The sequence below is a fragment of the Malus domestica genome, chromosome 13, assembly GCF_042453785.1.
Source record: "Malus domestica chromosome 13, GDT2T_hap1".
NCBI lineage: Eukaryota > Viridiplantae > Streptophyta > Magnoliopsida > Rosales > Rosaceae > Malus > Malus domestica.
The window spans coordinates 21,606,466-21,619,108 of record NC_091673.1 but is presented as its reverse complement, the minus strand read 5'-3'; the positions used below and the strand labels follow the sequence as shown (position 1 = coordinate 21,619,108).

Genomic DNA, 12,643 nt, shown 5'->3' with positions numbered 1-12,643 from the left:
TGCTACAGTAGTGAAGTAAAAAGTGATTAAACAAAAAATTCTTTTCAGTGAATAGGATTGCATTTCTACATTAGATTTGTTGTATCTATTTTTTTATGATACAATCGGATTGCATTTCTCTTATATACTTTATTTAAACCAGCATAAAGGATGTGAGGACAAAGATGTCACTAAAAGCTAAGCTTGACATGAGCAAGTTAAGTACTACTGTAAAGTTTCACAAAAGAAAATACTAATGTAAAGAAGCATTTCAAGCAATCATGTGTGCACTTTCATGTTTCTCAATGTACTTATGAGTCATACTAGCCGACTGTTAGTTTAACGGTATTTCTCTTTATTCTAAAGATATTTCTCTTTATTTTGTTGAAAAACATCTTAAATTTGAATCTTACTAGATAGCTAACACAAATATTTAAGAAGTACAAATGTTAGTTTTCATCCTAAAAGAAGTTTGAACTTTGGGAAGGATGTTGGAAATATGATGGAAGTAGTCGAACTCTTATTGTGAATATAAGATCAAAACAAGACGAAGCTTTTATGTGATGAAACATAAGAGAAGAGGAAGAAGAGAAAGGGAAGCCTCTATAAAAATTATACAACTCCATACTTGAAGCTAATGGCTTTTTGATTTCCAAGAGCTTGTCTAGCAAGTACCAATAAAAGTAAAGCAACATTAAAATAATTACAATTCTCCTCCAAATTAAAATTGTAGGCTGTTATTTGAAAATAAAAGTAAAAAGCATGGTAAATAAGTAGGTACCCTTGGATCGCATTATTTCACAACCCCAAATTCACCACTTGTTTGTTACACTAGAATAATCAAAATCTGCTCTGAAATTCAATAAAAGGGAACGACCAAGTTGGTGAGCAGACTAGGTTTGCCTGTTGAACAAGCTGAAGCTGTGTTGAAATTACCATGGATATCATCCAAGTTCCACAAACCATCCCACAGATAATTGTCCTCATTAGTGGAGGCAGGTTCAGGCATATAGACATTGCCATGCAACATGGAGCAGAAGAATCCTTGCTCCTGATCAGCTGTGTTGGGGTATACAGTGGTAGTAGTAGAGGTCTCCGAATCCGGCTTCACTTGAGGCCAGCAGGATGATATTTTATTGTTGTCATTTTCATCCAGTAAGGCCATGATTTTCTTGACATCTGGTTGATTAATCTGTTGCAACTGTTGCTGCTGCTGGTGAAACTGTTGCCTCCTTAAAAGGCGATTTTTCGCTTTCTCGGAGGCATCAGAAGGCGCTTTCACTGCCTTTTTCTTGAAATGGGTCCTCCAGTAGTTCTTGATTTCGTTGTCAGTCCTTCCGGGCAAACTCCTTGCAATTGTTGACCATCTGTGTTCGTTTCAAATGACCAAATTAAGCCTTCATATAACAATAGAAAAAAGTATCTAAAAATATAAATAATAAGTAAACAAATATTTACCTATTTCCCCATCTTGCATGAAGGTCTACAATGATTCTCTCTTCATGTGGAGTAATTTGCCCCCTCTTAAGGTCTGGCCTCAAATAATTCACCCACCTCAATCTGCAGCTCTTTCCATTTCTCTTCAGTCCTATATAATTATACAACAACAAAAATACAAGTTAATCCCATTTATTCAATGGATATACACACACACACACATATGTATATGCACATAGGAGGGCTCAAGACCTAACTGTAACCGGTTAGCAAGTTTAGTTGAGCTATAATATTTTTCTCAGGTCTAGTATATACAAAGAGTACTAGCTAGAATGGAGTTGCATACCTGCAAGCCTAGCGACAGAGTTCCATCTGCCTTCACCATGAACCCTCACATACTCAATAAGCAACCTATCTTCCTCAGCAGTCCAAGGCCCCTTTCTCCAACCCTCCTCTTCTATCAAACCCCAACCCATATGGTGACCTGCCATCATTCCCAAATACATGTGTGAAAGCTTAGCACGACTTTTGTGTTATGCTTAGGTAATAGGTATGCTTACCCAAAGATGTTGTCTTCCAAATGGTGTGGTATTTTTGGAAGTGGTTGTTTGCATATTTATACATCTGCAGCATGAGCCCTCTCACTCTGTAAAATCCCATCAGTCAATTTGCTGTCGTTTTCAAAATCTTCCCTTTGCTTTCCACTAATTGAGGTACGATCTGATCTCTCACAAATATCAGTTTAATTTATTTATCTTTCTTATCTTTTAGAGAGAGATTTCAACTTGCGATTTGAGAATTAATTAATTATAATATATAAAAAATTGTTATGGAGCATTTCAAGAAATTCATTGTGCACTCAAAATTTTTTATAAGTAAAAAAAAAAGTACACTTATGAAGACTGTACAATAAAATATGTAGAATGTTAATAACATAATCTTAAAAAAATATCTGTTATTGGCGCCTACATGCTATATGATCGTTATCCACCTCAACTTTATAAAATACAAGTGAACATTTGTATAAAGAGCAAGATTTGGATTACAATTTTGGGGTGTCAATCACAAAACACTCTGCCACACTTTTTCCGTATGTAATTTGTCTATATGATGGTTTCATGACTTAAGTTTGATCTCCCTATGGTGTGCACCTTTATTTATTTATTTATTTTTTGTGGAAACTTATGGTGTGCACCTTTGGTGCGTGTTCTCATTCACCTAATGAAACAACAATCAAGTTAATTTTGATTAATCTAGCATTTTCGCTCACTACCATAACTATAGTATATGTTCATCATACATTTCATCATCTAACACGTGTCATTTCAACTAACTTTGTTTATTTATATTAAATGTTTCTTTTTTAATTTTGCAAAAAAAAATAATTATGGTTAAGTGAAAAGACACGTGTCAGATAATGAGGTGTATTATGAATATACACCATAGTTTATAGTGGTGAGAAAAAATACACCGATTTCATAAGGGAATTGTTATTAGTACTAAAAAAATCTCATTCTATACTCCAAACTTCTATATTAGGAAAAAAAATACAATTATGAGAAGTGTACAATGAGATTTTTGGAGTGTCAATAACACTTCCCTTTCATAAAACATGGAGAAAAATAAACCTATCAATTTAATGGTTAGAAATGCGTTCACATTGTAGAAAATCCATCTTTATGGTCTAAGTGTCTTCATCAATGATTTATGATTTAACATCATGGATCAACCCCAAATATTAGACCAATCAAGTGGCTAATATGCTTCAATCAACAAGATCAAAATTTTTGGTTCAAACAAGGGCATTTTTTTTAACAAACGATATTATTTACACTAAGGAAGAGGATGTGGGATTAGCCTCACAATGGACTAACAATAATGTGGTTCAAATTCGCCTTTGACAAGAACCGAACTTAAAACCTCTCACTTACAAATGAAAAGTAATATCACTAGATCATAATACTAAATGTCTATGTTAAGGCATTTTAGGAAGCTAGAAATATGCCATTTGCACAGGGTGACATATTCTAGTAGGATCCAAAACGTTAAGTTCTTGAAGTGCGACAAAAGAGAAATAGGAATTCCATGGATGGAGGCCACGTACATAGTGATTATGCATTTGGACAACAAGAATGAGTAGCTCCATTAGCATACTAAGCATAGCCTGATATATTTTAAATTAAAATTAAGTCGGTGGTGGCATTGTTTAACTTGAAAATTACTAGAGGACCAATTTGGTTCGACCTGGTGTTGGATTTGCTTACTTCTTAAGGAGATTGTTCCAAGGAATCACTCTAAAGGATGAATTAAATATTAATTTGATGATGCCATTTTGGGTATTGGGGAATTATAATTCTCTAGGTATTGATGGTCTTGGAACGTCACCTAGGAGACACGTGGTACTTTTTATTATTTTGTATTATATTTTTGGAATGATAGTGCTTTATGGACCACACGCAGCATGGGTTTTTTATGTTGTAAAATTGTAAAATTGATTTGCGGGTGAAGGCGATGTTATGAAAATAAGTAATCTGTACACATGAAAGATCATGGATTATGAGACAAATAAATATTAACTTTGGGCAAGTTTATTTATTTATTCTTCGATGTGAACTCATAGGGAGGAGGAGAGAATTGGAACTCGAAGCTCAGATTTAAGAGTGAATGCATGATTCAAACCAACAGAATTACAAGTTTCTTGTATTTTGAGAAAGTTTGTTAGGTAAACACATTCGTTACCTGACATGCATGCGGATATAAAATGTTTTGTGTTGGCATTAATATATGGTGTTCTAAAGTCACTCATATTATATACTCATTGTTATAAAAATTTCCACCTAGCACCACTTAGGCCCCATCTAGACACTAGGCAGCTGGTCACCGTTCCGATTAATACCTAAGAATTTCAAAATTAAGAAAGGGTGCATAGACCTGCTTAAGCGCCCACCTAGCCTGCCCAAACTCACCTAGACACTTGCCTAGGTTGAGACTCTCATTTAGACCGAAAATACAAAACTTTCATTTTGCATTTTATTTTTTCCAATATTGTAAGAGACTTGTTGAATACTTAGATTAACACACATTATATCCTTATTCCTCATGTTTTCATTATGTTCTAATACTTTATAATCTATATGTCATTTTATTTTGCAACTTATGTATCCCAATGAAATTATGTGCTTTATAAGTATAAGGATACTTTGGATGTGGTCCCTAATCCTTAACATTCTTTGACTAAAATTTTAATGGTATTCAAAGTTTGATCAAAGTCCCTTGACTTTGTACACCTCATTATATTACAATTAATATTTATATTTTTATAGTTTTGACATTAATTGTTTGATATTTTATGAGATTTATAATCCTATAAATTTAAAATCTCTCATTATAATACTATTAGAAACGGTTACAATAAAAAAATTCAAACATTTTGATTGAATAAATGGATAAAAACTATGTAAAAGTAAGAAATAATAAATGGCAAAAGAATGTATCCATAGTGTTAAAAAAAGTGGTACATTTTACAAAAAAATTGGTACATTTCACATATAACAAAGTTGTACATTAATAAAGAAGAATGGGTACATTATAAATAAATTAGGTTACAGATAAAAGATTAAAAAAATACTAGTACAAATGAATTTAAAAAAAATATAGGCGCTAAAAGAAATTAATACATGGGTACAAAATAAAACTAAAAAGAAAATACTACAAATTTAAAAAATGTTGCAAATTAAAAGTGGGTACAAACTAAAAATATAAATATATGATACAAAGTTTAGGCATAAAACATAAATATACCATATGTAATTTTTCTATCATTGATTAAATATACAATGTCACGTGACGGTATACACATGGGTACAAACACCAATAAAACTTTAAAAAATATGGGCACAAAAAGAAACTAATGTATGGGTACAAATTAAAAATGAAAAATAAATTGGTACAAATTAAAAATAGGTACAAACTAAAAATAAAAATATATGATAAAAAATTTAGCCATAAATATAAATATACTAATTGTAACATTTTTAACACTAAAGGAATATATTTAACAATAAAAATATTTTATTATTCAAATAATTAATAATGTTATTAATACCCAAGGACCTTGTTCAAAAATTGAAAATGAATAGGATTTTAATCAATGGAGTAGCAAAAAGAAGGACGTGAACCTAATTTATCCTAAGTATAATTAGGCACATATTTATATAATATATAACAAATTTACTTCAATCCGTCTAGTCCGCTTAAGTGTTAAAGTCCAACTTGCCGCCTGACTAGTGCCTAGTATCTTTTAGAACCTTGTATATACTAGTAGACCTTGGTAAAGCTTGGTTACCGTTAATGTGGATTAGTAATTCTAAAGATGAACACATTAAGACATATTAGACGCAAGAGTCACAATGATTTGTTACTTGTTACTTTCCTAGAAACTTACTGGGCAATGATATATATAAACTTAGTGTTAAAACCCTTGAAGCTCTAGAAAAATCTTATAAACTTAGTGGACACTAAAATATTTATAAGATTCGAAATCTTCTTTTGAGTACGTTTGCATATGCACTTTCTCCACACACACACACACACACACACAAAACCCCTTAAAACTACTTCCTAAAGAAATACATAATAGGAGTTTTCCAGAAGTTAACTAAGCACTCAAAAGTACTTTGTTATCGAAGTGTTTACAATCCTGATAAAAGAGTAATACTAGGTAGAATAAATTTTTTAAACCAAATTTGTAAACTAAATGATGTGATTGTAGATGATTAGATTATTAATTAAGTATCGATTAACGTGCTTATTTCTTATTGATGACATATTATTTGGTTTTCCAATTTGGTTTTAAAAATTTGGTGTCCCTAATATTACTCCTCATAAAATCATTCTCAAGTACATTGTCCTTATATTGTTTTGCCATCATATGCTAGATCAAACCTCAGTTCTACCATGCATGATGCATCTGTTTATTTATTTTTATTACATAAATATAGTTCTCTTATTCGAAGGAACTTATATTTTACTTAGAAGCACTGCCGGTCACCGGTTACTCAGAAGCGCTGCCAGTCACCGGCCTTATAGGCCAACTGACCAATTGCAACCTGCTCATCCCCAACAGAGTTGCTTCTTTAACCGTATAGAGTAACCCTACGAGCTTCGGTTTAAAGTTTCACTCTCGAGGTGCGCAAAAGCTTCAGTACTAAGTACAAACACTAAAAGCGCTTTTGCCACATATTGTATTTGTTGGAATTTAGAATTATTTTATTGTTTGAATTTGGGCTTAGCCCATTAGTATTAGGATTTTGTTTTCTCGCTTATTAAGATTAGGTGAGTTCTCTATATATATGATGCTTTGTAGCTCGTAGAATATTAAGTCAGTCAAGATGTAGCTTCTTCGGTTTATGTAACCTTCTTGGCAATTCAATTTAATAAAGTTTTATATTCGGTTAGTTCATTTGTTCGTTGTGTACTCTGATTTTCAACTTAGTATCAGAGTAGGTTTGATCTTTCGGGATTTAATCTGTTCTTAATAGGGTATCCATGTTGTTTGTTTGATATTAGTTTTCAGTATTAGTTTTGAAAAAAAAAAAAAATTGAGGCAGTTTGCTGCATCATGTCATCGTCCCCTGCTACACTCAGCGACCGCCACTGGTTTTGATGAAGCCCAGACCCGAGAACCACAAACTCGGATCCAGTTTGTCTCCGCCTTGGATCATTTACAGTCCAACACGCACCACCATCTCTGCTGCTACATCCATTGTTCCACGATCAACCTGCCCTTCTCGCACCAGACCAACATCATTTGCCTGCAACCTACCCGCACTAGTGAAATTGCCCATGCTCCAGCCACTGCATTCATTGTAGCCAAGTTCGATGAATTGGACCACCGTCGCACCACTTCGTCGCCCTGCACTTGAACCGTACCCATTTGCTGTGCTTGTTTTGCATGTATGAAGAAGACCACATAAGGAAGGAGACCTTCGCAAAGAGAAAATAAAAAATAATTGGCTTGGTTCGAGGCCCACGGGTTGTATGGCATGTTAGGCTTTTACTGGTTGTTTTTAAGAAAGCTTCCGCCATATGGAGTTTGTTGTTGCCTACCACCACGACGATTGCTTGAGTGATTGGGTTGATGACCACTCGAGTGACGTTGTGCACCTGGTTAGTAATTGGATCGTTTGCCGGAATTTGCTTGCTTGCTTGTTCGCTTGGATTGTTCGTTTGCTCACTTCATTGCCCGCTTGCCTTGTCGTGTCCGCCTAACGGAGCTTGCATCCGCATCTACTTGTTGGCAAACTCATGACGTGTACTGCCATGAGTTTGATGGGGGGTGTTGGAATTTAGGATTATTTTATTGTTTAAATTTGGGCTTAGCCCGTTAGTATTAGGGTTTTGTTTTCTTGCTTATTAGGGTTATGTTAGTTCTCCATATATATGATGCTTTGTAACTCGTAGAATATTAAGTTAGTCAAGATGTAGCCTTCTTGGCAATTCAATTTAATAAAGTTTTATATTCGGTTTGTTCGTTTGTTCGTTGCGTACTCTGATATTCAACTGTATTTTGTTTGGAAATTGGAATGGCTGTGAACGGTTGAGGATCTTTTTTGGATTCTTACAATCAATTCATCTTAGTCGTTCATTATACATTGTGTAATTAGTTTTTGTAAGTACTGTTTGTGTTCAATTTTAAATAAAAAGTTCAAAATAATTTCTAGCGTAGGATAATTGATGAATGACTAAAATGAACTGATTCCTAAGATCCTCGCAAAGAGGATCCGGTTCCACTTTGAACCGTCCATGCTTAACTTTAATTCCTAGATATAATCTCCTTTACTTTATTTATTACAATTGATTACACAGCCACCAACCTTAAATGTATGAAATGTTCATATGTTTCTCAGGCACTATATCACATCAGATTTTCTATGATTAATTATTTCTACACAACACTAATCCGTGTTTAGTACGGATAATCAAAGAAAGTGAAACATCTTGCACTTGTTTAACAGCTAAGAATGTGCGTGCTTAAAGCTAGAAAGATCTGACCATGTGGGTTCCTTAATTATTCTACTAACCTTTGCCTAGTTTTTTAATTTTATTTAAGGCCGGGTGTCAATTCAAAGAAGATTAGGATAAAAGTTAGGGCATCCCTAATTATTTAACTAATTGTGCTCTGTCGTTTTCTTTGTTGGAAGGGAATGTTGTGGCATGGCATACCCTAGTTTCTAGAAACACTTACTGCCCAATCACATTTCGAAAACTAAATGAGTTCGTGATAGAGTATATTTACCATTGCTTATTATAAAATTATTTTTGGGCCTTGATATTTTTGTTGAGTTGGAATTTCACTAGCAAATGTTAAGCCAATCATTATTCAGGAGAATTAATTTTAAGTTTTTATTTGGGTGAAAGAAGAAATGATGCCAAAATTAGTATTATGATTACACAAATCTTAATTAAGATCCTAGGTTATACGATTGTTGTAAGCACACGCGTGTGCAAAGATTTGCTCAACAGCAGTAAAGCAAGATTCATAGATATGGAATCCATGAAAGATATAATTACATAATAATTAGACAAGTTTATCTTAATTTCCTCCCTTAATCTTCTTGTCAGTGCATTTAAGGTCTATTACAACCCCATACAACATCTTTAAAATATTTCACTTTCATACCTCACGTACTAGTTTATTTCAAAATAATACAACTGTTACATTTTCCATCCATTGATCTATTAAGTGCTGAAGTGACTGCCACATTTATACCACGTGGTTGTCAAATGTGTGTCATGTGGTAAAAAAAGTAATTTTTAATTTTAAAAAATAAATCTGAATCTTCTAAAAAAAAAAAAAAAAAAAAATCAAAAGCTAAAACCTTATCCCCTTCTTCCTCCTCTCTTATCTCGTAACCCCCAAACCCAGAAACCTTATCCCCCCTCCTCCTCTCTTCTCCCCCATCTTCATCTTCTTCCCTCTTCAACCCAGAAATAAAAAAAAAATAAAAAAAGAAAAAAAAAGCCCTTCAGTTCGTCTTCCCCACCCCTTCTCTCCTCCTCCTCTTCCTGTCTTCTCCCCCATGCAACCCAAAAAAAAAAACAAAAAAGAAAAAAGCCCTTCAGTTCATTTCCCCCTCATCTTCCCCTCTATTCTCCCCCATCTTCATCTTCTTCCCCCGACCCCCTACTTGCAACCAAGGGGGGAAGAAAAAAAAAAAACCAAATCCCGTGTACGACGTCATCGTTGGGTTCGTGAGGTAGGAGGAATGGATGTGGATTTAAGGAGTGAGGGGTGTGTAGAGGAGAGTAGGGGGTGTGTAGAGGAGGGAAGAGGGTGGGTGCGGAGGGAGGGATGTGGGTTTCTGGGTAAGGTGGGTTGTGGGGGAAGAAGGTTCCCCGGGGAGGGGGGTTCCTTTCTGGTTCGTTGGGGGGGAAGTTTCCTTTCTGGGTTTCTGGGGGTTCATGGGGGTGGCTTTTCTCTTTTGTTTTTTTTTTGTTAGAAGATTTAGGTTAAAAAAAAATATATTATTATTGCCACGTGGCACACATTTGGCAGCTACGTCAGTGCTTAACGGATCAATGGATGAAAAATGTAACGGATGTATTATTTTGAAATAAAATAGTATGTGAGGTATGAAAGTGAAATGTTTTAAAGATGTTGTATGATGTTGTAATAGACCTTAAACCTGAGGCCATCTCCAACTGATGGCTGACCAGAGGGCTCGTTTTATCCCTTTGGCCCTTCAAGATTATCCAAGATATTAATATTTTAATGAACAGTACAGGGCCATATTTGCCTCTGTCTCCAACCGAGGGCCAGAGGACTCGTTTTAGCCATTTCACAAAAAACCGTCTCCAACTGAGGGCCAAACATAATTTATTATTTAAAAACTACAACTTAAATTCAAATCCAACGGCTAAAAGAAGCATGGAGTAGGCATTTACGTTTTATGTTTTTAAATGATTTTAAAATGTTGTTTAAGTTTTGTTAATGCACATAATCAGTGAGGACTTTGGTACAACAAAAAGTGTCAAGTTTGTGACCTTCACTAGATTGCTTCGGTCACTAGTGTGGATAAGTATGTAAATGGATAGAGACATGGAAGCAAACACAAGATGTACGTGGTTTACCCAGATTGGCTACGTCCACGGAGTAGAGGAGTTCTCATTAATTGTGAAGGGTTTACACAAGTACATAGGTTCAAGCTCTCCTTTAGTGAGTACAAGCGAATGATTTAGTACAAATGACATTAGGAAATATTGTGAGAGAATGATCTCTATTTATAGAAGAGAGTTTCTAGTTTTATTCTGACATTAACACGTGTCCTGTTGTGATTGACTTCTGATGTTGACACGTGTCGCGCTATGATTGGCTTCTGATGTCGACACGTGTCGCGTTGTGATTGGCCTCCTGGTTGGAGGGAAACTCTTCTGGGTCCTTGACGGTATAACGTTGACCGGTGCTCAGTAGTTTCGGGATTGGTCAAGTATGGTACAAACAGTGCTCCCCTAAGTTCCCGAGTGAGGGAAGCTCCTCGGTTGGGGACTTGCAAGATCCAAGCTATTGAGTAATCACGAAACTTCTAAGTACCGAAGTGTGGTATCATTTTCACTTGCCTTATTTGTCTCATATGTAGATGTGGCATCTTCTCTGGAAGTACTTTTCCTCCATCTAGGGGTGGTATCTTTAACCGATGAAGATGCATAAGGTAATGTATCAATTTCACTTGAAGCTTACTTGTAGTTTCGAGCTTGGTCAAGTGCGATACAAACCTTGTAGTAGGAGTCCCCAAAGTCACCGAACTAGGAGATTTACCGAGAGAGGTAACCGACAAGGTAAGCAATCAGACTTCCAAGCAAGCAACCTGGATCGAAGGTTCAACTTCGGCTTCCGGTTGATTGTTCTCCTTCTCCTTATGTCGTAAACAGCAACAAGGATAAAGAGAAGCAAATGGAGAAGAGATGATATGAGATAATTTTGCTTTTGAAGAAGTAACTTTCCACAGGTTTATTCTTGAACTGGGTTTTGAACTGGGCTGGAGGGTTTTCTGGTTTCCTCCAGAGTATAAGGCCAACTCAAGAATTTGAGGGTCAAAACAAGTCCATCAAATCTAGAGTACGTTCGACCCTGATGATATGGGATACTTTTGTTGTTGACAAAGTAGTGGATGTATCGGCACATGTTCTGTTACGCTTGTCTCCACATGCTTCCTTGTATCCTTCTCACTTGCCCTATCTGTTCATCAGGTAAATGTGGTATCTTTTTTGGAAGCATAAGATATTGAAGATGAGTACTTGAGAGCAATGTTAGGTAAGTAGTCAGGCAAGGAGTTCCAGGCAGTCAGTTCCTGACTAGAAGCTTGATTCCAAGTGCTGACTGATTGTTCTCTTTCTTCTTGTCTTGCAGGTAAAAACAAGGCCAAAGGGAAAGACAGAAAAAAGCATGATATGGGATACTCTTGCTTTTAACCCTGATGATATGAGATACTCTTGCTTTGGTGTGGCTTGTTTGCAGAGGTATTATCGGGAGGAAAAGAAGTTGAGTATTTCGAGAAACTCTGATGAGAGTGCCCTCTCGGATGTGAAGAAAAGTTGAGCATTTTTTATTTATTTTGCAGGTCTGCCTGGTTGTAGAGGATGAAGGTCGACATAGATAAGAGTCTCCCTAACAACAAGTAGCAGTGCTATTCCTTTACCTTTCTTGGTAATGACAATGTAGTGGGACCTACAAGCTTCACGTGTTTTAACTTTGTCAGAGCATTTTGAAAAAGTGGTCTGTGGTATCTGGAAAGCTGATGTTGCGTGTGAAGATTGCAGACAAGCTTTATCCAAGGAAATCTGGCTCTCGAAGTTCGGAGAGCGGTGCCTCTTTAGTTTTCGAACAAGCAATCTTGTTGGGGATCTGGCTCTCGAGATTCAGAGAACGGTGCCTCTTTGATTTTTGAGAAAGCAATCATGTTGGAGGTCTGACTCTTGAGATTCGGAGAGCAACGTCTCTTCGATTTTTGAGAAAGTAATCCTGTTGGAAGTCTGGCTCTCGAGATTCGGAGGGCGGTGCCTCTTTGATTTTTGAGCACATAATCCTATTGAGAGTCTGGCTCTCTAGATTCGGAGAGTGGTGCCTCTTCGATTTTTTAGAAAGCAATCATGTTGGGAGTTTGACTTTCAAGATTTGCAGAGCAGTGTCTCTTCGATTTTTGAGAAAGTAATCCTGTTGGAAGTCTAG

At 35.7% G+C, this 12,643-nt stretch overlaps 1 protein-coding gene across 1 annotated transcript; it reads right to left on the bottom strand.

Annotated features, from left to right (window-relative positions):
- Window positions 1-477: 477 nt before the first annotated feature.
- On the bottom strand, window positions 478-1,988 carry LOC103429980 (MYB-like transcription factor EOBII). The gene is made up of 3 exons (XM_008368111.4): window positions 1,763-1,988; window positions 1,438-1,567; window positions 478-1,346 (listed from the first exon to the last, which is right to left on the bottom strand). The coding sequence occupies exons 1-3, from the start codon at window positions 1,920-1,922 to the stop codon at window positions 839-841; spliced, it is 798 nt and encodes a 265-aa protein (XP_008366333.1). The 5' UTR covers window positions 1,923-1,988; the 3' UTR covers window positions 478-838.
- Between the last annotated feature and the right edge of the window lie 10,655 nt (window positions 1,989-12,643).

Coding starts and splice junctions, on each gene's coding strand:
- LOC103429980 (XM_008368111.4), bottom strand. CDS start 1,922: ATGTATTTGGGAATGATGGCAGGTCACCATATGGGTTGGGGTTTGATA. Junction 1,568..1,762: donor CTCTGTCGCTAGGCTTGCAG/GTATGCAACTCC, acceptor ATAATTATATAG/GACTGAAGAGAAATGGAAAG. Junction 1,347..1,437: donor CATGCAAGATGGGGAAATAG/GTAAATATTTGT, acceptor AAACGAACACAG/ATGGTCAACAATTGCAAGGA.